The 24,532-nt window shown below is 34.4% G+C and overlaps 1 protein-coding gene across 3 annotated transcripts; it reads right to left on the reverse strand.

Moving 5' to 3' along the window:
• Positions 1-6: 6 nt before the first annotated feature.
• LOC122516800 lies at positions 7-24,529 on the reverse strand. Of its 3 annotated transcripts, none has more exons than XM_043634934.1 (10): positions 24,444-24,529; positions 19,949-20,042; positions 10,369-10,581; positions 9,607-9,978; positions 8,924-9,255; positions 4,530-7,662; positions 3,638-3,928; positions 2,147-2,352; positions 921-1,101; positions 7-454 (listed from the first exon to the last, which is right to left on the reverse strand). In XM_043634934.1, exons 2-10 carry the CDS (start codon positions 19,988-19,990, stop codon positions 170-172), a joined length of 5,055 nt encoding a protein of 1,684 aa, XP_043490869.1. In that variant the 5' UTR covers positions 19,991-20,042; positions 24,444-24,529; the 3' UTR covers positions 7-169. The 3 variants fall into 3 exon arrangements, with proteins under 3 accessions (XP_043490869.1, XP_043490868.1, XP_043490870.1); XM_043634933.1 differs by lacking the exons at positions 19,949-20,042; positions 24,444-24,529 and adding exons at positions 14,457-14,805; positions 15,927-15,949; XM_043634935.1 differs by lacking the exons at positions 7-454; positions 921-1,101; positions 2,147-2,352; positions 19,949-20,042; positions 24,444-24,529 and adding exons at positions 2,993-3,518; positions 14,457-14,890.
• Between the last annotated feature and the right edge of the window lie 3 nt (positions 24,530-24,532).

The raw sequence follows: 24,532 nt of genomic DNA on the forward strand, positions 1-24,532 counted from the left end.
CTCGACTTGCACAAGCTGAATCTTTTCTTTTTTTATTCTCAAAGGGGGTTGGTTCGTTCGATTGAAATCCTCGAATTGTGAGAGAGAAAAAATTTTCGATCGGAATGGGGGGGGGAGGTAAAAAATGTAAGATATAAATGTGCGAAGGAAAGAATGGTTGAGTTGAGTTTTAACGCCTAGGTCGTGGTGGTGCAGCCCGAGAAGATGGCTTGTTGTGCAGCATGTGTTCGCACTTGGGAATGTGACGTTCAGCTGCCGCTTGGTTGAACTTCCTGCCACAGTGGGGACATTGAATATAGTCGCTGGTATCGCTGACCGGGGGCGGGGGAAGGTCACTCAATCGTCCACCTGCCGCCAGATGTGCCTGAACTTGCTTCGCCGAGCGAATTGCATTTATGAACTCTTCGTGCTTACGTCGCCAATTCGACTTCACCTCTGGCTTCTTCGATTTTAACTGCAAACGAACACACAAACACAGACCCCAATCGTATATTTTCGGACATATACAGGGAGAATGACTACGCGACCTACATACGCGATTCTTTTATAAAACGTCGAATGATCTAAAGTGGAATAGAACTCTGTTCCTTCCTTCTCTTCTCTTTTCTTCCTCCGTTAAACCGTTTTCTAACTGAATTTAACTTCCATTTGACATTTCTGAGAGATTCTCTAATCTTAGTGTAAACATCTTAACTCTTTTCTTTGCTCCTATCTTTTTTTTTTTTGTAAAGAGACAATCTTTTATTTTCTAATATTTTTTTCGTACAAGAAATAATTAAATATTGTATATCCTACGTATTGATTTTGATTACATTTGAGACTCCAAAAATGTATATAGAGTCACTTAGTTAGATGGAAGACAAAAATTTTAGAGATCGTTTGGATTTTTTTTTTACTATTAGAACATTAAAGTAACTTACTTCGTTTTTCTTGGAGCCCTTCTTCACAAAAGATTCCAATTCGGTTCCCTTAACTCTGTACATGGTCGTGTCGAATTGTTTCCTTTTTTTCTGCACAGTTTTCGCACATATCTGCTCGTGAAGGGTCACGCGATCTTGAGCGAATCGACGTCCGCATACTTTGCAGGGGGCAAGGTTCTCTCTGAAACAATTATTATACTGATTTATTCTTTTAAACTTAATTACCAATTGAAAGACTTGATTTGCTCTAATAATAAGATGAAGATAATTAAATAGCGAAAATGTCGGTATAATAATTGATTTTTTTCCGAACTTTCTTTCTATTTCTCTTTCTTTCGTTTTCATTTTCTGTCTTTCTGTTTTTCTCTTTGATTTTATTTTTTAACAACGATCGGAGAACAAAGGCGAATGAAAGAGCGTAAAGTAATGTACATACTAACTACGACTCTCTTCATCTGCACTTCTTCTCTTTCGTTTGCTTGTTGTCAGGATGGGACGGTCTGTGAAACATAGTACGCTTCAAGAACTCTGATATAATAAAGCTTCATCTGCATTTCCTTCCTTCCATCCCTCACTCTTTTCCTCTCTCTTTCTCTAACTCTCTGTCTGTCTTTCTTTTTATTTCTATCTATTTATCTCTATCTTATCTTTTGATTGTTTCTATATAAGTCGTTTCGCATAATAACGAATTACTTTGGCCGTTTCTCCTTCGTTCCGTTAATTTTCTTCCTTTGTAGCTCTGAACGAGTTACAAAGCGGTAAGAACGATAGTCTGCTTTTTAAAAAGCATTTATTGAGAGTTATTTCTTCATATATTTTTTTTTATTCTTCTTGTAATTTATTATTATTATTTTTTAATTCATTTAAATAAATCTTTTTTTAATAAATCCTAAAAAGGCTGGTAGTAACGTATTAATCGTTTGAATGCTATACACGTACCTATATATGCGTTTGTTGATACGAATGCAAATAATGTAATGTCAAATTGTGTATTCATAATGTCGCACCAGAATTATGCTCGGAAATCACTTTCTCTCGTGTTATTTTATTTAGGAGAATAACGATTAAAATTTATTGTTTGTTATGTCTAGTATAATCAATCAACGGAACTGATACTAGTAATAAAGTATTCTGTCTCTACGAAGCACTTCCGCTAAGAGTATTTAGCATTTAAAAGGTTAAAATAAAAATGAACCAAAGCATTCCTTATTATCATTATTTCTTACGTGGCATTTTGACCAGCTCCACTTTTAACGCAAGAAGATCCTTTAGAAGTTGGCGTATTGCTGATCGGAGTCCTTGCTCTCGTAGCCATTCTTCCTTTCGAACTGGAAATTTGAGTTTGTGTTGAATTGCCGTTGGAAACGGATGAGGTCGAGGACGTCGGTCTTCCGGAAATGGCCGATGATGATGTTTGATGTTGTTGTTGTTTCTCAAAAAGAGAAAACGTAGAAATTTAGATTCTCTCACGATGACATTTTTATTTTACAATTTCTGTCACTTCATATATACACATATACATATATCTATTTTCTTTTTTTTTTTCAGTGCCATCTAGATAAAAGTATTGGCTTGCCCGGAAAGTTTGTGCCGATTTTGAGAGAAATGTATTAAAAATATTAATCGTCACGAACCGTTCCCCCAGTAATCCAATGGTAATGCATTGGGTTTTCCTTGCAAGTATGCATTAGTGGAAAATCAGAGTGGGTCACGAAAGACCCCGTTACAGGACTTTACAGAACCGTAATCCGAGGGTTAATTTGAATTCTGTAAATTCTACTAGTATTAAATCTTCTACAGATTGAAGTGGTGATGCCTCAGTAGAGATCTACATTTTTATCTCTGTTACGGTTAAATATACACCTAATTCTGTTTTTACACGAATTTCTTTTTCACGATTTTGATTTAACACGAATTAGGAAAAAAAATTTAATTATCTTTCTACACAACTTATTTTGATTTAACACGGTCGACCCAAATTCTAAGAAGTAAATTTTACTTTACTTTTATTTTTATAATTGCGAAATTGAAGACGAGGAATTAATTTTGCGTAAAAGTCAATAAATGGCAAGTTATAGTTTTAAAACTTTTGTTTTATTAACTCCTTAGCCTACAATATCGCCTCAGAGACGTTGTATGTCGACCGGGCCAAATGTAACCAAAATGTCTTCAGTTAGAAGGAGTCGGTCAATGAGGCACATCTCAGATTATTTTCAAATTTTGCACAGTTTTAGTAGTCCATGAGAATACTCATTGTGTCTTTAAACATGGCGTATATATTCAGCCGTTTGCGAAAAAACGCGGATTGGAATTTGACAATGAATAAAATCTTTTTATGCGTAACTCATATTATCTTGCCTAATTTTTGTGTTCATGAATTAATGACATGTTTTTTTCTTTTTAAAATGATAATTTATTTTGTATGATACATGAGCAATCTTTATGAAATAAAATGTTTAAGATCCAAACATGAAAACTTATGGTTTATTGTATTATTTTTGCTGATTTCTTAGGACTGGAACTAATCTTCTATTTTTCCATAGATGCAATATATTTTTTTACACGAATTTTTTTTACACGTATTCTTCGGGAACGTATCTATCGTGTAAAAACAGAATTAGGTGTAAATGATACGGTAAAATATTAGCAGCTTTAGTTGATCAGTAGCCAAACTTTTGGTGTTGGTAGTGTATATTATGTAAGAAAATTCAACTCACTTCCACGGATTGCTTCTTGGCCAATGGCCTTTTGAAATCCGTATTATCGTTAGTCTTTGAGGACGGTCGTTCCTCGAAGTCGATCGTAAACGCCTGACATTTCTTCGGTAGTTCGTTTTGTTCTTTCCTTTCGACGATCTGTTCCTGCAAATGTAGACCATTCTGAAGGACGTTAGGAACATCCGTTTTCGTCGTTGATCTTTTGGACGTGATCGAATCCGAAGCTTTCACGAAGCTAGATTTTATCGATGGCTTCGTTTCTTGAGTCTTTGATTCAAGGGTTGAAATACGCTGTAGGAAAATATAATAATCATAAAGAAATCATTTGAGAAATATAATCGTAAAATTATGTAAAAGGTGTAGGTCATTTTTGCATCGAATTGTGTTTGGAAAATTTATGAATTATTTAACAAATATTTTCATAATGATGATAAAAGTGTATTGATTTTATGTATCCTTGAAAGAAGCTTATTTTTGATTAAATTGTTTTGTACAGTATCTAAATTTACTAATTCATTTTAATTGGATGTCAAATTGAAAATAGAAGGTTATTAATTATTACAGGAAAGATAACAATGCAGCACAAACGATAAAAAAATGATTATCATTTACGTAGATAACATGAAAGCACTCTTGAAAATGATTAAAAGTTTAAAGCTGAGGATTTCAGTTTTAAAGATGCAAACGTTCGAGGAGAACTTTCAGTATCGATAATGATCAAATAAAAAATATGGATCGAAAATAATCAAGTTGATACGATTCGCAGAAATAGTAGAAATATTATTGCAAATTGATAGGAAATGATCGTTTACGAGCATTTGACAAAGTTACTAATTAACATAACAATTTAAACAATTCAATATATTATGAACATAAATAATGAATCACTTACTCTAGGTAAAATATCTGGACTCTTGGAAGGTGATGAAGGGACGCTTCTTCTGGTTAAAACCGTCGTACGACAATCTATGTCCGACGATTTTTTCGAATTAAGTGATTCCGGACTGGGACTTTTGTTAATCCTATTAAGACGTAGATAATTTGTGGATAAAATCTTTCCATAATCTCGTAGGTGAGAATTATTCTTCGATCGATTTTTGGAAGGAATGCTTTTTCTATTTAAAGGGTCACTGTCGACGATTATTCGCGACTGGCTTTCGGACTTAGTCGAAGCCTTTAAAATTTCATTTGCAATCGCTGACCCCGTTTCGGCTTGTCTCGCTAAATCGATATCGGTTATTTGTGTCAATGCTACTACCGTTCTTCCACTACTATCACATACGATGGATTTTCGTATGTCCTCGATAGAACGTAATGGCTTTACGGCAACCGTACGATCATCCTGATCCTCATCCACATCCTCATTCTCCTCCTTCTCCTCCTTCTTCTTCTTCTCTTCACGTTTATTTTGTTTTTTCTCAATCGTAGAAATTTCCATGGATTTTCGACGATTGACATTTATTTTATTTTCAGTTCGAAATGATTTTTTTAACATACAACCTACATGCCCGATTTTTGTTTCATCAAATCCCGAATCTTGAAAAAGTTTCCGTTTGCAAGTTGCTAAAGATCGTGATTTTGATGTTCGTGAAATTTCCATCGAGTCTCTCGCTTCCGCTAATTTTTTTCCTTTAGAACCTTGTCGCAATGTCTCTACTTTCGTTTGGAGAATTTTTTTCGTTATACTTGGGCTTTTTTTAAGTATCCCAACGTTTATATTTTTGGTATTCTTTTTCGAATCCGATTTTGATTGATATTTTTTAATTTTAGAAGATTCTAAGATTCTACCTTTCGTTTTTACCGGTTCTTTTACTTTGTTCGTAAATTTCATTGGTGTTTTTTCTAAAGAAATTTTGGACGATGATAACTCATGTGTCAGAGTTCCATCAATGCAATCTCGTCCAATGGTTTCTTGGTATTCAGATTCCGCACCGATCGAATCGAAACGTCTCAAAGCGGATTCTATGGAATCGGTTCTGCCATAATAATTGGCATTACTTGATAACGAAATCATAGAAATTTGATCGGAAAATTTATTGAAGGATTCATTGTGTTTAATCGATTCCGTTAATTTTGTGTTTTGATTATCTTCCTTATTAGAAGATTGAGCTCTTATTACGCGTCTTATAAGTTCAGTGGATTTCAATAATTCTTTATTCGCGTCTTCACTTTTCATTTCTCCCGTGGAAGTTCGAATAACTCGTTTGTATAAGAAAGGCGAACTACTTCTCTTTTGAATTTCCTTCCTTGATTTATCGAAAGTTATGTCCCTCAAACTTACATTAGTTGTTCGATTCTTCGATGCGATGTCCTCGTTTGTACAAATCGATGAGGAACTTTTCGATCTTGAAGATTCATTTTTAATGCTTTTCAAATCTACGCTGTTTCGTCGTTTACCAAGAGAAACAATTATCTTCTCATTCTTATTTTCCGACAAATGCCTTTTGCTCAACTTCGAACTCGTCAAACCTTTCAAATCCATGCTTTCTTTGTTTTCTTCTTTTTTCCATGATTTTTCACTTAATGATCGATTACTTTCCTTAAACCTTCGAACTTTGTCGATTTCATCTTTAAGATGAAAAATGTTCGAATCCAATATGGAAGCCCTTGTTTTTTTCTTCTCTTTTCGAATAGGATAAGTTAAATGATTCGTTGTTATTGTTTTTTTGTTATCAGTTCGTAATTTCATCGCACTCGATTTCGAATAGGTTCCATCTGGGATTGATTTTGTATTTTTTTTTCTTTTTTCTTTATTTCTACAAATAGCATCGTTGTAACGAACGTGTTGATCGGTCATCGTTATTTCTTGAATTTCGGTGTCAACCTCGGCCGAGGTGAAACTTTTCGTACTTTTTGGACTCTTCGGACTTAATTGCAAAGTTGTGTCGATATTTTTTAACGAAAATTTACGTTCCCGATCCGTCATGTTCTTTAAATCGATTACGTCTCTTACATCTATTTTTAAAGAATTTTTTCTGACAGGATTAATAACAAAATTTGTACAATCCTTTCGTTTGTTCTCCTTAGGAGTAATTTTAGAATATTTTATCGGATTAATTTTTAAATGATCTTCGTTATTCTTCGTATTTTCTTCTTTCCGTACATTTTGAGTTTTCATAGCGTTGCGAATAAGTTGTATAGATCGTAAAGCATTTATCGAACTTTTTTGAGACTGTAATTCCAAGTTCGAACTCTTGTTAGAAGTTTCCGAACTATCCGACGATTTTCGAATATTACGTTCTAGTTTTAAATACGACGGACTTTGCTTGGCGATTATTTTTTGTGACACTTTTGATTGAAAATCTCGACTCGAGCTGACGCCATCGCGTTTGTCTTCGTTGAAATTTTTAGGTTTCGGTTTGAGGCTCATAGTTGTAGCAGATTTTTCCGTTTCGACGCAAAAAAATTCCGGACTCGTATCACGTTTTTTAAGAGTCCTGATTAATTCCGGAGAATGAGTGTGTTTGGATTCCAAGCTGGTCGTGGTTGAACTTTCGGATGGTCTACGATAAGATGAAAAAGTAGACGAATCTCTTTTTCCATGGGTTTTGTAAGAACGTTCATCGTTGTTGCTCGCAGTGGTGATAGGAAAATTGTTGACTTTGGTAGAAGAAATTTCTCGAGTTTGGACGTGTCGTTTGGTATTCGAGAGAAGTTTCGATGTAAGCTTAGAGTCCAAGGTATCGATAGATATTTTCGTAGGAGATTTTTTCGATTCGTTGGAAAAGAATGTTGGGCTATCTGGTGGATCTATCGTTTCGTCTTGGCCAGGGACATCGGCTTTTCTCTTTTGAAATATGGAGCTTTCGTTGGACGTGCCGGTTTTTCTATCGTATCGTATTTTCTTCGATTTACTTTCCTCTGTCTTAGATTTTTCGAATGCCACTTGACCGTATTTTAGACTACCTTTTCCAATCTTAAACTTATTCGATTGTTTTTCCCTTATACTTCCTGATTTTTTCTTATTCTTCTTAGCTGTAGTCGTAGTAGTTGGAATAGTCGTCGTAACGCCTTTGATGCCGACTCTGAGAAATTCAAGTTTTGACAAAGACCATTGATCACAAACTTCTTTGTATTTTTATTTTTCACTTTATCTCAAAACATTTAAACCTCTCACCCTCTCCAGAGCCCACTCGTACTCCACATAGTGTTCCTTATTTTTGTTTTCTAGCTTATAGCACGAAAATGATGTTGCGGTTAGTGATCGTGGGAATTTTAATGCTGCGGTAGGCATTGAACATTCAAATCTTTAATGAGAACGAAATTTTGTTGAAATTGACTTGTAGTTTTTTCCTCATCACCTTTATGTTAAAAAAACCACTGCGAGAGACTAGGGTTAGGGGGAATACATTCGGATGAAGAGGAGACAAGAAAAATAAAAAAAAAGAAACACAAAAAAATAGAAGATACAGCGAGAGAGCCAACAGGGCGAATTTGTTCGTAGCGCAGGATTATGTCGTCAGCGAGCTTAAGCTGGGATCTATCTCGAAGGTTTCGTCGCGTTTAGAATCGAGTTAGGGACTCCATTCGACATCCTCTTTCTCCCTTGTTAAATTGATGTCACAGAGAGACAGCAATGCGAAGCTTCCAGCCGACCTTCAATATTTTCATCATCTTTTTTCCAACATCGACTATTTGAATCGTTATTTAATCTCTTTTTTCACTTTGAAATTATTCTTTCGTTGAAACGTTAAAACGGAACAAGTACAGGATTGTCCCGTACTTTTTTTTTACATTTTTTTACATTTTTTTGCAATAAATACCGAGTTTGAATCCTTCGTTAAAAGCACACGAAAATTGCTTTTTTCTCGCGTTAAGCGGAATAACACACGATATTTTTCGCACACTATCTATTTTTTTCTTTTGATTTTTTTCAGATATCAATTTTGAATCCTTCGTTAAAAGCACACAAAATTGCTTCTTTCTCATTCTCTCTTACTTTCTCTCTCTTTCTCTCTCTCTCTCTCTCTCTCTCTCCCTATCTCTCTTTTACTTAAATCATCGTAAATTCTATTTATTTGTTAAGCCACTACACTTGCATAGTTTAATAAAAAATGCCTAATGCCTAGTCAGCGATTGCAACGATTTATGACGATAGAAAAAATTAATCGTGTGGTAAAAGCAGTTGCGTATTGTTAGCATGATTTATATTCTAATTATTTTTGTAGATAATGATTTGTTTCTTTTTTTTTGTCGGTGGGACAATTCGAATACGAAAATTTAAGATCGAAGGATAAAATGATGGAAGTTATTCAAAGTACGCAAATTCTATAAACTCTAAAATACCTCGAGTTAGTTCGTGATGATGGCAGTAATGGTTCAGATCGTTTCTTGCTCCCTGTAGTTGTTGAATTCGAAAGTTTGATAGCATTATTTCGTTTGGCATTCATATTCTTGAATCGTTCTAAACGTGCCTCAGCTTGAGATAACTTCTTGCTGACAGTTCGCTTCGGTATTTTGTCCGTTACTTCGACCAAGAGTTCTTCCGGAAATTCTTCGCTTTCGAGATCGTTTTTAACGCGATACTTCAACGTCTCGTCATATTGCATTAAGTGTAGTTTGGCCATCATTCGATTTCTTTGAATCGTGTCCTCGTCCATGATATTTTCCATTTGTACCTATAACAAATAATATATATTCTATATATTCTCTTATCTGCTTGGAACTAGATAAGATAGACAAAAAAAGGAAAAATAACGTGTAAACAAAATAGCGTGGCCCAACAAAATATTAAATTATTAATATTGTAGTAATTTTGTGGTAATTGTTTGAATATTTGTACGACCTTAAAAATAAAAATAGACATTAGTTAAGTTATTTTTTTTTGTTAAGAGAAATATTACAAAAATTATATACTAAAATAAATCATTTAAAACAAGTATTCATAGGAGAATAATTTCTTAAGTTCACATCGTGCGGAATATTAACGAAGGTGATTGTGTAAATAAAAATAAATGATTAGAACTAACCTGGTCAGGATAATTTCCATTAACGTAAGGAGCGGTATGATTTTCGTTATCGAACACTTCGATGTCATCCTCTTTGGGTGATTCGATTGTATGAGGTACGTCACGCGAAGATGAGGATTCCCTTGTGATTTCTTCGTGATAAGAAACGATAGGTTTGCCGTCGTTAACATTGCTGTTTAGGTCGGAACGCGTTACGCGTTTAACAGTAATGGATTGTCGATTGACGGTCAAACCATTGTTCCTAGAATTGCCGATGCCATTGCTTGTCGGTTGCTTTCTCGTTTTATTGTCAAGCGGTTCGAGGGGGTAACTTCTATCGATGCCTTTCACGCTAGTCGTCTGTCGTCGATCGTTGAATACCTGCTGCTTTACCTTGTTCGACAATTTTCGATAAGATTGAAATGTCAAGTAACGTCGTTTGACGTTTAAAAGGATGCTAACGTATTTCTCATTTTATTTTGTCGAACGTTCGGTAAGGAATTTAGTTTTTTATTTATTTTAATCTTGATGAGTAATAACGATTGAACAATAATTGGGTATCGGAACATTATTAAAAATATAAGATCGTTAAAACTTCAACGAATAATTTGTTTTGATTGAAACACTTGACATAAAGCAATCTTGGAATAATATGCAAACTAATTCGAAATAATCGAATGAATGTTGTTGTAGAATAGAATCGATACAACAGACATATCCGTCTTTCCATATCCGATGGTACAGTTATATATATATCGAGCTCGCAGAAGATAAATGTTTTACCTTGGTAGCTTGGGAGGTCGAGGTCGTGTGACCGGAGGAAGAAGTCCTCGTAACAATCTGGTGATGGTGGTTAACCGTAGAGGTCCCTTGGCCAGAGCTATTCGATCCCGAACTGCCTCTTTGTGCCACCTGATATGCTCTCTGTTGTTGTTGGTCGTAAAGCTGCAGCAATTTCTGCTCTTTCTCTTGTAGCTGCTTCTGTTGAAAGCGGGCCTGCGACACGCGTTGATAATTATAATTCTCTCTCGTTGCGGCCGTCATCGAGAGAGATTATTTGAGAGAGTATTCGAGATAGAGATAGAGAGAGAGAGAGAGAGAGAGAGAGAGAGAGAGAAGAGAGACAGAGAAGCCAAGCCACCCTTTAGCCAGCCCTAAGCCTTAAGCAAGCTTTACGTGTTCTACGATCCGTTCGCGAGACACCGACCGCGAATAGAACCACGAGTTGCACGCTATAGTCCAACTCAGTGCACGTAATGCATATGCACCACGAGTGCGATGGGTAACGTCCGACCTCATCGATTCATTCTGACCTACATCCCACGAAGGGGTTAGTAAACTCGTTAACTCGACTGGTCCGCTCTTACACAGCGCGTAGAAACTTTTCTCTCCCCCTTGTTTAACGCTCTACGCGTAATCATATAGGCCACGACGAAATCTTTATTCTCGGATATACGCTACATTGAAATTATTTTATCATATATTTTTCTCTTTTTCTTTTTTTTTTATCATTCTTTCGTTTTTATTAATTCATATTTGCGATAAAAAATAGCATTATTTTGTACAATTTTAAAAAATTAGATATAATCGTATTTAGTAACATAGGTTCTGTTAACATCCTAGTTTTAAATTAATAAATGTTATAATAACCACAACGGAATCTTTTCAAAGATGAAATGTTCGGTCTAAAAAAACTAAAATATTACTGAACAATTTAAGGGGTTATACGCAGTTGCGAGGCTCGAAAAAGATGTATTTTCATGAATTTTTTCTAGAAACAGTTTTTATTTCTCAAAAAAAATTGTTGGTAATTCAAATAGAGTGAACTTTTGAGAATACAATAGCGCGTCGATTCTGTAAAAATATTAATCTGCACTGCTCCTGTAGATGATTTCCTGAACGTCCTCTAAAAAAAGACGTTTGGCGGTGATCTCCATTTTGGAGGTTTGGATTATCCGAAATTAAAAAATATGGTGGATTCTTTTAAAGGATAGATTAATGCAGGTATTAACGAGAGGAATTTTAAAAATTTTGATTTTTGACAAAATGGCGTCTATTTGAAAAAAAGTTGTTGTTTTTGACTAAAATTTTCGCTCTAAATTGTAAAAAAAAAATAGTAATAATTTTTTTAAATCTTATTCCTCTCGTCAATACCCGAGGAATATATCTAAGAATATTGTGTAAAAATATAAGACAAATCGGTTGAGTTATTTCTGAGAAATCGAGATCACCGACTTTGAAAATACCGTTTTGAGAAAAACGCGTTTAAAGTTTCAAAGAGACGTTTACACATAGTTAAAAATTTTTGTTTGCAGCTTACATGAAGTGAAGAATATTTGTCGGATCGATTTGAAATTTTCAGAGAATATACTTAAATATATGTACATTCCGAAAATGCAAAAAAAAAAAATCGATTTTTTGAAAATCCTAACTGCGTATAACCCCTTAAAGAAATTCTTTACAATCATATTGTTTAAATCCTGGTCTTAACTGAATACATTTTTAAATAACCGAAATCGAATTTTCTCAAAGATGAAATATTTAACTTTATAATATCCATCATTTATAGTAAAGTACAAGTATCACGATATCAGATAGTAATAACACCTTAAGCTTAGATGCAAATATAAATTCAATGCTGATTGAATCATTGGGTTGGCAATCAGGCAAGCCGATAATTGATTTAATCCTAATGAGACATCGTTCTGGCGTGCCTTGACTAGCCGCTTCGGCAACCTGCCTGACTGCTTGTGTTCGCCGAGCTCGTAGTATTCGAGGGGGTACACACTTGCATTTCGTTTGCGTTTGTTTTGTTATAACTATGATGTAATATCAATTAAGTTCATTAATATCGAAAGGTATGAAATAGAAACATGGAGTTATCTGAAAGCATTAACGGAGCTCAGTAGTTCGGTTTGTAATTAACCACGGTCATCGAACTCTCCTGCATTCGCTATTTCCCATTCAATATATTTTTATGAAAATGCAACGCAATGCAGTGTAGTGCAATGCAATGCAATGCGTGACGCGACGGGAAGGATATCTCGTGACTCTTAAAATCGTGATACATGCCTAAAGCTTGCCGACTGTATTTATAGAGAGAGTATCGACAATGTTCTCCGACGTAATACCACCGATCGATTTGCATTAAGTGCACGCTACCAATCATTCTCTTACAAGAGAGAGAGAGAGAGAGAGAGAGAGAGAGAGGGAGGGTGCCTCCAATCAAGAAAATTTGCATTATTCCGTGATAATATGCTAGAATAAACAGTCACCTCCAACGAAGCAAGATGAAACATCCAAGTATTAGGGAATTTCTTCGTAAAAAATAAATGATAAGAAATTTATACGGGTTGGCATATTTTCGTGAACGCTGTGTACATCAAGGTAAAGCTAGCGTGATAATTTATCGTTCGTGTTAGATTTGATTTGGATTAGGTCAGGATCCTTCGCCTTTTTTCTCCTTCTCTCTCTCATTTTCTTTTCTTGAATAACGTTGCCAGTGAAAGAAAAAAAAGGAACAAATAGAAAGAGATATCACGTAATTGCAAAGGCGAGTGTCCTTTGAGCGAGAAAGGACACTCGAGGAACGTATTTATCGGTAAAATGTGTCTTTCAGAGGAGATTTTTTGCGTGGGTGGAACTGGAAATTAACGCCCACATGTGTGTTTGTGTATGTCTGTATATATTTTGGGGAAGGGTGAAGAGATAGAGGGGGAGAAGGAGGAGGAGTGCGTTCACCTTGTCCTTAAAGAAGTCGCTGGGTCAGTGTAAACGATCTGAAGCTACGAAAAGGGAACAAGAAAATGGTAGAAAAGGTGGTGAAAGAAGATGAAGAGAAAACGAAGAAGAAAAAAAAAAGATGCGAATACACGTTGATGGCGAAGGCAGAAAGGAGGTCAACGACGAGTGCTTTCGTAAGACTCGTCGTCACGTTGTCCCTTGAAAACTGGCCTCTCATCGTTCGTTTCGTTGCATTTCACAGAAAGAAAGAAAAGAAGAGAGAGCAAAAAGAAAGAAAGAACGAGAGAGAGAGAGAGAGAGAGAGAGAGAAAGAAAAAAATGGACGAGATTTTACTTCTTCGACGAAAGAAAAGAGAAATGAGACGATCGAAGACGATGAAAGTATCTTTTTTAATATGTCTGTATGTATTTATGTAGAGGATGTCCCAAAAATTAAGGGTACAACGAAAGGTAATAAATTAGGTCATTCTCAAAAAAAAATAAAATTCTCTTAGGTACACTTATTCGATTATTCATCGTTTTCAAGTTAACGTGTTTGTTTCTTCGCAATAAGAATAATAATAATAATTTATAATTATATTTGATCTATGATCAAAATTTAAACCTTCTTCTGTTAAACGTGGTTTTTACGGTATTAGGATATTCAAAAAAGTACGCAATAAAATGTATTTGACTTTTACATGGGTTGGTTGAAAAATTTTGATTTTAACTCAAAAACAATTTTTTCCGGTCAAATTCCCTTTTTTTTTTAGAAAAAGTAAACATTTTTTTTATTGAACCTCGAAATTTTTCAACCCATTCTCGTATATATTTTTGTTGTCAAATGTAAAGGCAAATACTAATTACAAGATATGTAGTAAATTTATAAACGGCGAGAAATCGAATAATTGTGCATAAAAATTTTTGTTTGTTGACGAGCCTCTTTTATTATTTCCTTTTTTTTGGTTTGCGATTTTTGGAACAGCCTGTATATTCAATCTACATATACCTGACTATATACACACATATATATGTTATAATTTACGATATTTGAAGAAAACTAGAAAGAAATCGATCGTTTTGTTTTGGCCAATATATGAAAAGCCACCTAGTCTATTTCGATAGTGCATTGTGATATGGTACGTTACATTTTCCGGAGAATTTACTTCGTTGGTCAGATTTGCAGGGAAGGAAGGTAGTTCATGAAAGTTCGATGACGTTTGCAGATCCATCGGTATAGCACGAATAGCAAGTTGTTTCGACATAATCGATTCGATTCTCGTACGTTTATTAGATTCATTTTTAACGATGGTATTCTGATTGCTGTTGCTTTTTTTCTCCTTTTCTTGATTTTGCCAACAGACAATAAATTTTTCCACAAAGTCACCGTAACTTTTGACCTTTTGCCTTCGCACTTCTGACCGATTGCCCTCCATTATGCTCGATCATATTTTAAAAAGACAAAAGGTTCCTTCCGCGATGACATTGAGATGCTCGCTGAAAATATTTCTTTTTAAAGTGATTAACTAGAACATGTGTGTGTGTGTGTGTGTGTGTGTGTGTGTGAGTTAGCTTGTAACGTCGATATCAAATTACAATGGCAAGTTTGTAGTAACAGGCCAAAAGTTTGGGTATACCAACTGCATTAGCAATACACATTGTTTGAAAAAACTAAATATTCCGTTTTGTTTAACATTCCTTTATTCTTGCACGTGTTTCACATGACTTTACTGTTATCAAAATTAATTAGATCCATTCAATTAAACTGAAAGTAATAAGTTTCCGCAACAAATTTGTTGCAGAGAAATAATTTGTTGCACATTGTATCAATTATTTTGTTAGATCTCACGAGTTTTACTTTGAACCTGGACCAAATGAAACCTTAAACCTGTATATAAGTGTACTCAAACTTTTGACTGTAAGTGTAGCTTCTTTCACCAATGCTTTGCTTTTGAGTCATAAAACAGGAACGGCATCACCTGTGATATATTGAGCTCAGTTCTACTGATGTTCGAATTTTATAGAAATCAGCAATTGATTCCAAATTCTTGGCTAGTAGTGTACATATAAGTGTAAGTGTGCTTATGTGTGTGTATGTTATCTTTTATTGTCGTCCTGATAAATAGTGTGTGTCGGTCGACAAGAGACAAGTTTGATTGTGCGTTTGATTTGTTGACGGTGAAAAGGTTGTAGTACTTCGTGTCAAGTTCACTGTCTTCTCTTCGTAAAGTTTGCAAGGACTAGTTGTTCTTCGAGAAACTCGTAGCAGTTCAGACGTTATTCGAATGAAACATAGTAAGTTTGTTATCGAACTTCCGCGAATAGCATATCTCGTGTTCTAGTTCTTTCTTATTTCCTCGTTATTTTTTATCTCCTCGTTATTTTCCTATCGCCTCACTTAAATATATTTTTTTAAATTATTCTTATAATTTGATTAACTACACAAGGATACTCGTACAATTTTATTTCTTTTCATCCAACAATTTTTTTTGTAGGTGTGTGTTTTTTATTATTATTCTTTAAATCGAGGATATAGTTTATAGTTTTAATTCCTACCAAAATAGTTGGACGTGCTGTTAAAGAAAGAGAGAAAGAGAGAGAGAAGAAAGAGTACTCACTCGGAGGGCAGCAGACGAATAATACCACAGTAAACTGCATTACATTCAACTGTACACTGTTCGTGTTTTGTTGCCACGCATGCGTAACATTACTATCCTTAGAGAATTTCGCAACATGTAAACCAGGTGGAATAAAAGCAGGATAACTGTCGTATAGCAGTGGTCTTCAAACTTTTTCAGTTTACGGAACCCTTATGAGTGTAAAAATATTTTATATAATCCTACCTCGTAACACACGACAAATGATATTGATGCAATGTAATATATCTAAAGAACAATTCGTAGAACCCTTGGGAAGGTTACGTGGAACCGCAGAGTTCCGTGGAAAACGGTTTCAAGACTACTGTTTTAAAGTTATTAAAATTTCGACGCTTTATTTTAAATTCATTCTTCTATTCGATCGTTCACCAGCGTTGTAGAAATATTTCATGATTACCGTAAAATCGTTAACACAGATTCAGACGATCGAACTATAATCTTTAATCAATTTTCAGATAAAATAGATCGATCTCGTAAAAGATTATTTTTGATGAAGCATAAGAGAGAACTGGTCGCGAGCTGTTGTTGGAGAAATTCAAGGTCAGCATATTATCGACGTTCCACGGATCGAAGCACCTGGAAATTCTGACTTCATCGAGCGAAAGGTTCAAGGTCTCTCGAGAATATCGTTTCGTTCGTGCAAGACGATTGCTTGCTTGCTTACTTGCTTCCTCGAACACCAAACTGAATTCTAATCATCCGTGATAAGTAATAACCAATGGGAACAATTTGCTTACTTAGTAACGAGTTTCCTACTTCACAATGGGACTGTTAGGTCACCGAATGAATTAGTTCTCAAGTAGCTTATTCTCTCTCTCTCTCTTTACTGCGATCGTTAGAAATTAAATAAAAAATAGTAAGATAATATATGTATACAATGCTCGCGGACAAAGGTGTGTCAAAGTTAACAAGAGGAGGAGAAAAAAGAAGAAGAACGATTGTTAACTACCCACGCTTGACCTTCCTTTACTCGATCTGACAACGAGTGAAAAGAAGAAAAAAAAATGAAAAAAAAATGACATTAAAAGGAGTATAATTACGTCATAATACTTTTTCGATAGAAGGTGTAATTACGTTCTTTATACACATATACATATATACGTATATATTGGTATTTATCGCGAGTTAATGTTTACAAAATGATTGATTATTTCAAACGAAAAATAAAAAAAAAATTCCTTCATACTTTTTTTTATATTTATCATAATCGTTTTAATGAAACAAACAATTTCATAAAATCATTTGTAACTTTATTTAAATGAAAATTTGTAATTTCTATTTATATGAAAAGCAACAAATGGAATTTATATTTATAAATTTATATGATGCAATATCTTGTCATTCATAATCGTAGTAGGAGTTAACTTGTCACTTAACTGACACTGGCTTTGATTATTTTATAGGGAACAGGTAGATATCGGAGATGGGGGGAGGTGAACTCGTTCACGTTTTTACGTGGTTTTCATGGACGTGAATGTCGTGACGATGTCACGCGAGAAGAAGGTGCGAGCTTGCGGTTTGTCTCCGTTCTGTATCCCCTAGTCCTGATACGGATAAATCTGTGAATGTGGGTTTAGAGCAAGGAGGACTACCATCTCCTTCTCCTTTTCTCTTTCTCTTTCTAGTATCTACACTCTCGATAACGGTCATCCTTGGCGATATAAATTATTTATAAGAAGATTCGCGTAGCAAGACGCGCGTTCTGCTTGCTCTCTCTACGGTTATTTGTAATTGTAATTTATTTTCCCTTGTTGAGAGAGAGTTACAGATATACCTCCTACTTGTTAGACACGCGGTAAGTCAAGTAACGCAATTATATACCGGATTCGTTCTTCGTTCGAACGAACGAACGAATGAACGTGTGTACATACGAACACAACATACATTCACGAGCTCGAGAAAATCTAGTCCTGCTTGCCTTATTCGTGATTAAACGTTTATGTACATGACGCGTTGAGACTTTGCTTGAGTACACCTTAACGATAAATTTAGATTTTTCTATTAGAAAATATCGTTAGTTAGTATCGAGATATTTCAGAAAGAAGAGGAACGAAGACTCCTGTTGGAAAGTTTTTTTAGGCAAACGTGGGTGTTCGAAAGTTCACCGGTGGGTTTACCATCCACGTGCCAACCTCTTCTCAACTTCCAAACATTTTTTTACTCTTTCCATCTAGGATTGTATAAGAATATTTTGGATATCATTGGATATTTCCATATCTAACAATCCGAAAACTGTCATTTTAAAAACGAAAATAATTTTATTCCGAAGATGAAGATGGAAGAAAAGTAATTTAGTGAGGTTTGTTCGTGATAGAAGGAGGACGAGGTTTCGTCGTCGAAAGGGGACTGAAAAGACGGAGGAAATGACGTCACATTATTATGGTTACGGATCTCCGTGGTTGGTTGCGGTTGACAAACCAAGCGTCTATGATTCCGTTCTCCTCCGATCCCTTTTGGTATCCTTCTTCTTCTCTATATTTTGCCTTCTGCCTCTTCCTTTCTTCGAGGATTGCTCTTTTGTTAGGACGTCGTTATATGAGAGACCAAAGTAGCCTTTGCTTTCTATCCGAGCAACCGACATTCGAAACCGGACGACCGACCACTAGAGTGGAAGAAAACAAGACGACGTTTCAGTCTTCTTTTCTATTCCTATGATACTAACGTTCCGTTCGTTTGCTTCGAGAGAGAAAGAAAGAAAAGAGAGAGAGAGAGAGAGAGAGAGAGAGAGAGAGAGTGTTATTTGATTTTTGTAAGCCATCCTGAAAGAGTTGACTTTTTTGAAAGACCGAATCTGGCTTTTGAAATTATTATTAAGTCTCCCCAAGTGTCGGTGAGTGGGTGATGGGGGAGAACACTGTTGTTATCGTTCAGAATTTCAGAATAAAGTAATTAAAACCAAGAAAGAATTTAGAGAGGATTCAATCAAAGTTTATGAAAGTTTAATTTTTTATTAGGACAGTTTCGCAATTATTAAGTTTCCTTACGTTGGGAATGGGGGAGGACACTATTGTCATAGCTGAAAATTTGCAAATAAATTAATCAAAAATAAAATAAAACGACAGCAAATTATCAAGTCGAAGCTAGTGAAAATTTAATAAAATATTTGTTAAGACCATTTCGTAGTTCTATTTTTTTCATCTGTTTGTGTATTCAGTAAGAACTATATTCCGATGGTGGATATCTTTGTCCTTTGGTTTTGGGTACATCAAATACGTGGGTCGTTAGCTAGGTCATACACTAGCAAAACAAGATGCCATATATGCGTCGAGTCAGCGAACATAACCGATACGTGGGCCAAAGGAGAACGAGAGATAGATAGATAGATATATATATATATATATATATATAGATATATAGATATATTGATATATTGAGATAGATAGAGAAAAAGAAAGAGACAAAGAGAAATAGATAGCATGTGCCTTAACCCAATCGGAGAATATATCGAGAACGTGCGTTCACGAAGACTGTCATAATACATAATAAAAACATTCCATGATTTACGTTCTTCTAGATCGATCATCTTATTATATTATGGACCAGATATTTTATTTCTAAAATCATACTCAGTGGCTAAGAATTTTTCTACATTAAATATTTAATTATTTATTTATACTTATATTAGTTTATAAAATCGTGTTAAATATTTATTTGCAACAAATATTTTTACATTTTTCAATGCACATCAATCATATATTTTATTGTCAAAGTATTCGTTGTGAATTTGAAAATTCATAATCATCCTCACTAATATCACTATAATTATCATCATTCATTAAAATTGCTTACAGCTTTGTCACTATTCATATGTTTAGAAAATTAAATTAAAAAGGATGACAACAAATAGTTAAATTTGTCACTTGTTACTTCATAAGAATCGTTTTCGAGAGAAAACGTTTGCGAGATATCTCGTAACCCGTTCGCAATGTACGTTAAGCTATTTTAATTAGCAACAATGATAATGAAGATTTTTGTTCGCTTACCTGCAGCATCTCGAGACGCGATGACGCCTGTGGTGCTGCCATAATCGAATAGATGTATATTTCTTCTCCTTAGAGTTTCTCGATCTTGTGTCGTCTGCAAACAAGTAATTAGATGTTTTCAATATTCAATCTGATCGATAGAATAATAGTACGATTTTAAGGAGATATCGTAGGAGAGTTTGTGCTATCTAATTTGTTAGTTACAATCGTTTACGCATTCGTTCTTCTCGTTTAGTTTCGTTCGTTCGTTTTAATGCCGGCACTCTTCTAGCACTTTGGAGCTTTTAATGACGTCATTATCTAAATTAAACCTAGAAGTATGTGTGTGTGTGCAGTAACTGAATATGCGTCCAACTACCAGTCTCAAAAGTAGTACTGGTAACTCACGCTCAGATTTTCACTTCTGGATACAGTCTGTTGCATCCGAATACATACTTACTTACATACACACACATATACAGATACAGACAGAACACTAAACGAGTTTCGAAGAAAAAGGACGCGAACGCGGGATTAATTTGAACGCCTCGAGCTCGAGCCCAGTTCGTTGAAGAATCGCATCGTTGAGATCGATGAGAAAAACGATCGAAAGATAATTGATTTAGTTTCTATGATCCTCAGTTCTAAGCGATCTAACTTTTTTTATTAACACTTAACAGACGGACTATGTATAATTGATTCTGGCTTTTGTTTTCTTTTTCTCGTGGGCGAAAACTTTTAGGTAAATTCAGATAAATTTAGGAATGTGACGTTTTTAGCGACGATAGTGACATTGTTCATCGTAGAAAAACATTGCTATGCTTCGAAAACTTGTTTGCGTTACTATAATTAAATTTATATAAACGCGAGTAAAATTTGTTTAAAATTAATTCGATTTTATTGTAATATTGTTTGCGTCTTTTCTTTTATTTCTTTTTTTTTAACTTTTTCTTCCAAAATGTGATCTGTCCTTTAAATGTTAAAGTGTTACTCGTAATATACTTATGAATACTGATGGATACATGATTGAAACAAGAAAGTACGCGCTGATATTGAGCTCGCCCACGTTTTATACCAATCGATTCACCCACGTCTAAAAACGTTTGATTTGTTACTCCATGCAAAAATCGTTTTAGAGAAGAGAAAGAGAGAGAGACAGAGAGAGAGAGAGGGAGCGTGAGAAAGAGAAAAAGAGAGTGAGGAACAACGATCATGTTCGTGCTTCGTTATCCAGCCATGACATGAAGGGTTTGGGTTTAATACTTCATGATCTTCATTATGGAACAGGTGGAGGACAAAGTGAAAGCATGAAGCTACGATTGAATAATTGAAATACGGAATAACTTTTTTCCCGACTTTACCTCGAAGAATTTTCGATAAAAATGAATCTTCGATATCGTAGAATTTCTTTTTTATTTTTATTTTTTGCATTTCATTATAAAGTCAAGAGAGAAAGAGAGAAAGCATGAAAAAGTTGAAGCTAAGTTGCGTTTGCAAACGCAGACGAGATAATCGGTTTTGGAATACTAGAAAATCGGTTTAATAACTGGATTGAATATTCATGAAAAATTTCACACCCACATAGAATCGAATATACCACGTTGTTGTTCAATCACTCGGATTGCTTACTAGGAAAAATATCGATTCATTTTTTTTTGGTGAGTTTTTTTCTTCTAACTGTTCGACAAACTACCGATTGTTCTCGTACTTGATTACTTTTTTTAACAGTTTGAATTCTTAACAAAGTATATTTTTATTGAGAATCGAAGCAACGCGTCGTGCGATTACTCGGCAAAACCAAATTATTTCCTAGCCTCAAAAGGATTGATGATTAACACAAATATACACACACATAAATAATAAAATATAAAAATCATATAAAGAATAAATATAGTATATGCATAAATTGAAAATTTATAATAAAAATATTAACACGTCGAATGTTACACTAATTTCCCATGGTTTGCCTGTGGTACCAATACGAATTCGTTATTATGCATATTATGATAAAATATCATAAGAACAGATAAGTTAAAGTGTATAATCATATGCAACGCATTGCATGTGCAACCGGTCACCGGTGATCTCCATGGCATTCAACGTGTTACAAAATTTCTAACAATTATAATACAAAAATATATATAAATAAATATATTATGAAGCATTCAAGCATTTAACTTGTTTACGAATACGTAGGAATTTAATTACTTATACACTTATACACAGACATACATACACACATATATCTATACATAGATAGATATAAACCGCGAATTCGTATTACAATAGATTTTGCATACAAAGGGATGAGTTGAGTAATATCGATGGTCCATTCAAGTTCAATAACACCTTGTGAGATTATTCATGAAGGTGAAGTCGCAAGTTACTGTAATCGCAAGATTTCCCCCTTGTCAACGTATTAGGTATTTCATATAACGATAGTCGTGAGTATAAATCGATCGGGTTAATCATTAAAAGGAGATCATTTTCTAAATGGTGATTAGGTGTTAATCGAATCAGTTAAAAATAAATGAGGACGACTAAAATTTATATTATGATTATGATTATAATTATATTACGAGTATGTCTGAACAGTTGAAATTGAAAGTTAGTAAAGAGGAATCGTATTCGTCGTTCGCGCTTCTTAACCATAAAAGACTTGTCGCTATTACGTCATGGGTTAGTTGTGAGTCACGATAGCTGTTTGTCGTCCTAAAAACGCTACTATTGCGACGACACGACACACTACTTGGAGTTAATAATTTTCTCAGAGGACAAGACTCAGACGCACGAATAAACGCGAATGAAACCATGAACGAATGATTTTCTAACTTCTACCGTTTTACGGTACCGACCTTTTCCTACTATGACTTCCCCCCATTTTTAGCGTTTACAGCATTTATATAGAAATTTTACGATTACATATTATAAATTAGGTTGTCTTTTTTATTCACTTCGAAGACAAGTACAACTCGCCAAGTTTTCCGAATTTTTTTACATAAAAAAAAGAAATAATTTTTAAACAAACTATATGTTATATTACTTTCTCATTTCTATAATTAATTACTTTTCATTATGAAAGATAAACAAGATGTGTTAATAAATTTGTATATTATTTTCTGTTTTTATCAATAGAAAGGCTAGAAAAATTATTTATGACCTTCTGTTACTAAAAAAATAAAGTTAAGGGTAATTCTAATTAGAAAAAATTAATTAATTAATTTGATAGTATGAAATAACGGGAAAAATAACGTCGCATAGAAAGATAACGTTGAGTAAGTTAAGTATTTGGTCACGCTCGTGTCTTATTGCCAGTATTATTTATAGTGTAACTGAAAATGTACGTTCGTCAGGATTACCATTACAGTCCCATGCGTATGGTCAGTGTGGCAGGTACTCTCGACTCCATTTCTATAATTAAACGGCGGTCACGAGAAACGTCAGACGGGATCCAATGCGAATTACATTCGTTTTAAAACGAAGGAACTATTTGTTAGAAGAGAAACGTGCGAACGTGCATTCTACCACATGGGATGCACGTGTTGTTACCGAACGAACTTTAAATCGGTAAAGAAAATCCTAAACATTGGTTGGATCGTTTACGATATCGCACAAATTTTTAGTTAATTACAATCAAATGACAATTCGAAATATTCGAAACTTTTCACCGTGTAATTGAAATGTGGTTTCAAATTTATTCGATTGTAATTCAATATTTATTTTGTATTTTTTTTTAAATTATTTCGACTGGTTAATCAGTAGAATTCTCCGATTGGTGAAAACGCAAAAGTATATAAATTATTTTAGCTATCGTTAATAATTCTAATGCATTGTACTATGCATATGTTTGTTAATTAAAATGTTCAAATCTTTAGGGAATAAAAGGAATAACGAATGATGTAAAAATCCATAAATGAAAAAATAATGTTAACAAACAAGTTTTTATGAAATATTTTTCTTTTGACCGATTAAAATGAAGTTGAAAATCTATAATGTTGGAGCAAATTGTAACGCGTAATATTAATTTTATGAGTAAAATGGTATAATTAGGATTACTGCTTGTGGAAAAGTATCGTAAACACTTGGAGAAAGCAGACGGCCGATAGACGCATAGTCTGGTCTCTTATAAACATCATCCCCCTTCCCTCCCATTTCCCCCTTTTCTTCTCTTTAACGGATCTACAGCGCGTGCGAACTAGTAAACGAGTACAATCATCTTCATTCGGAAGACACAATTCCTTTTGCTAATTAACCGCATTTTCATTACATCTGGCACGGATTTTTCAACGCGATTTACTTTAACAATTCTATAATTAATTTCTATAATTAATTGTTTTCTCATTAATACATAATTTAATTCGTTCATTTTATTTATTTTATTTATTGCGTTAATTTTAATGTTTTGAAATTACATTTGTAAAAAAATCAACTGTAAGATAATTGAAAAAAAGTTATTGTTGGAATTTGTGCATTCTGATTGGTTAGAAATGTAGGAGACTAATAAGACGAAACTTACGTTTTGTCAGCAAGTAGAAAGGTTTATTCCAACGGAGAAGGAATCGCAGGCGATTCGTGCAGCTCGTCCTTTCGTGCTGAGGACCAATG

Source organism: Polistes fuscatus, unplaced genomic scaffold (assembly GCF_010416935.1).
Source record: "Polistes fuscatus isolate 324 unplaced genomic scaffold, CU_Pfus_HIC Scaffold2, whole genome shotgun sequence".
NCBI classification, from domain to species: domain Eukaryota; kingdom Metazoa; phylum Arthropoda; class Insecta; order Hymenoptera; family Vespidae; genus Polistes; species Polistes fuscatus.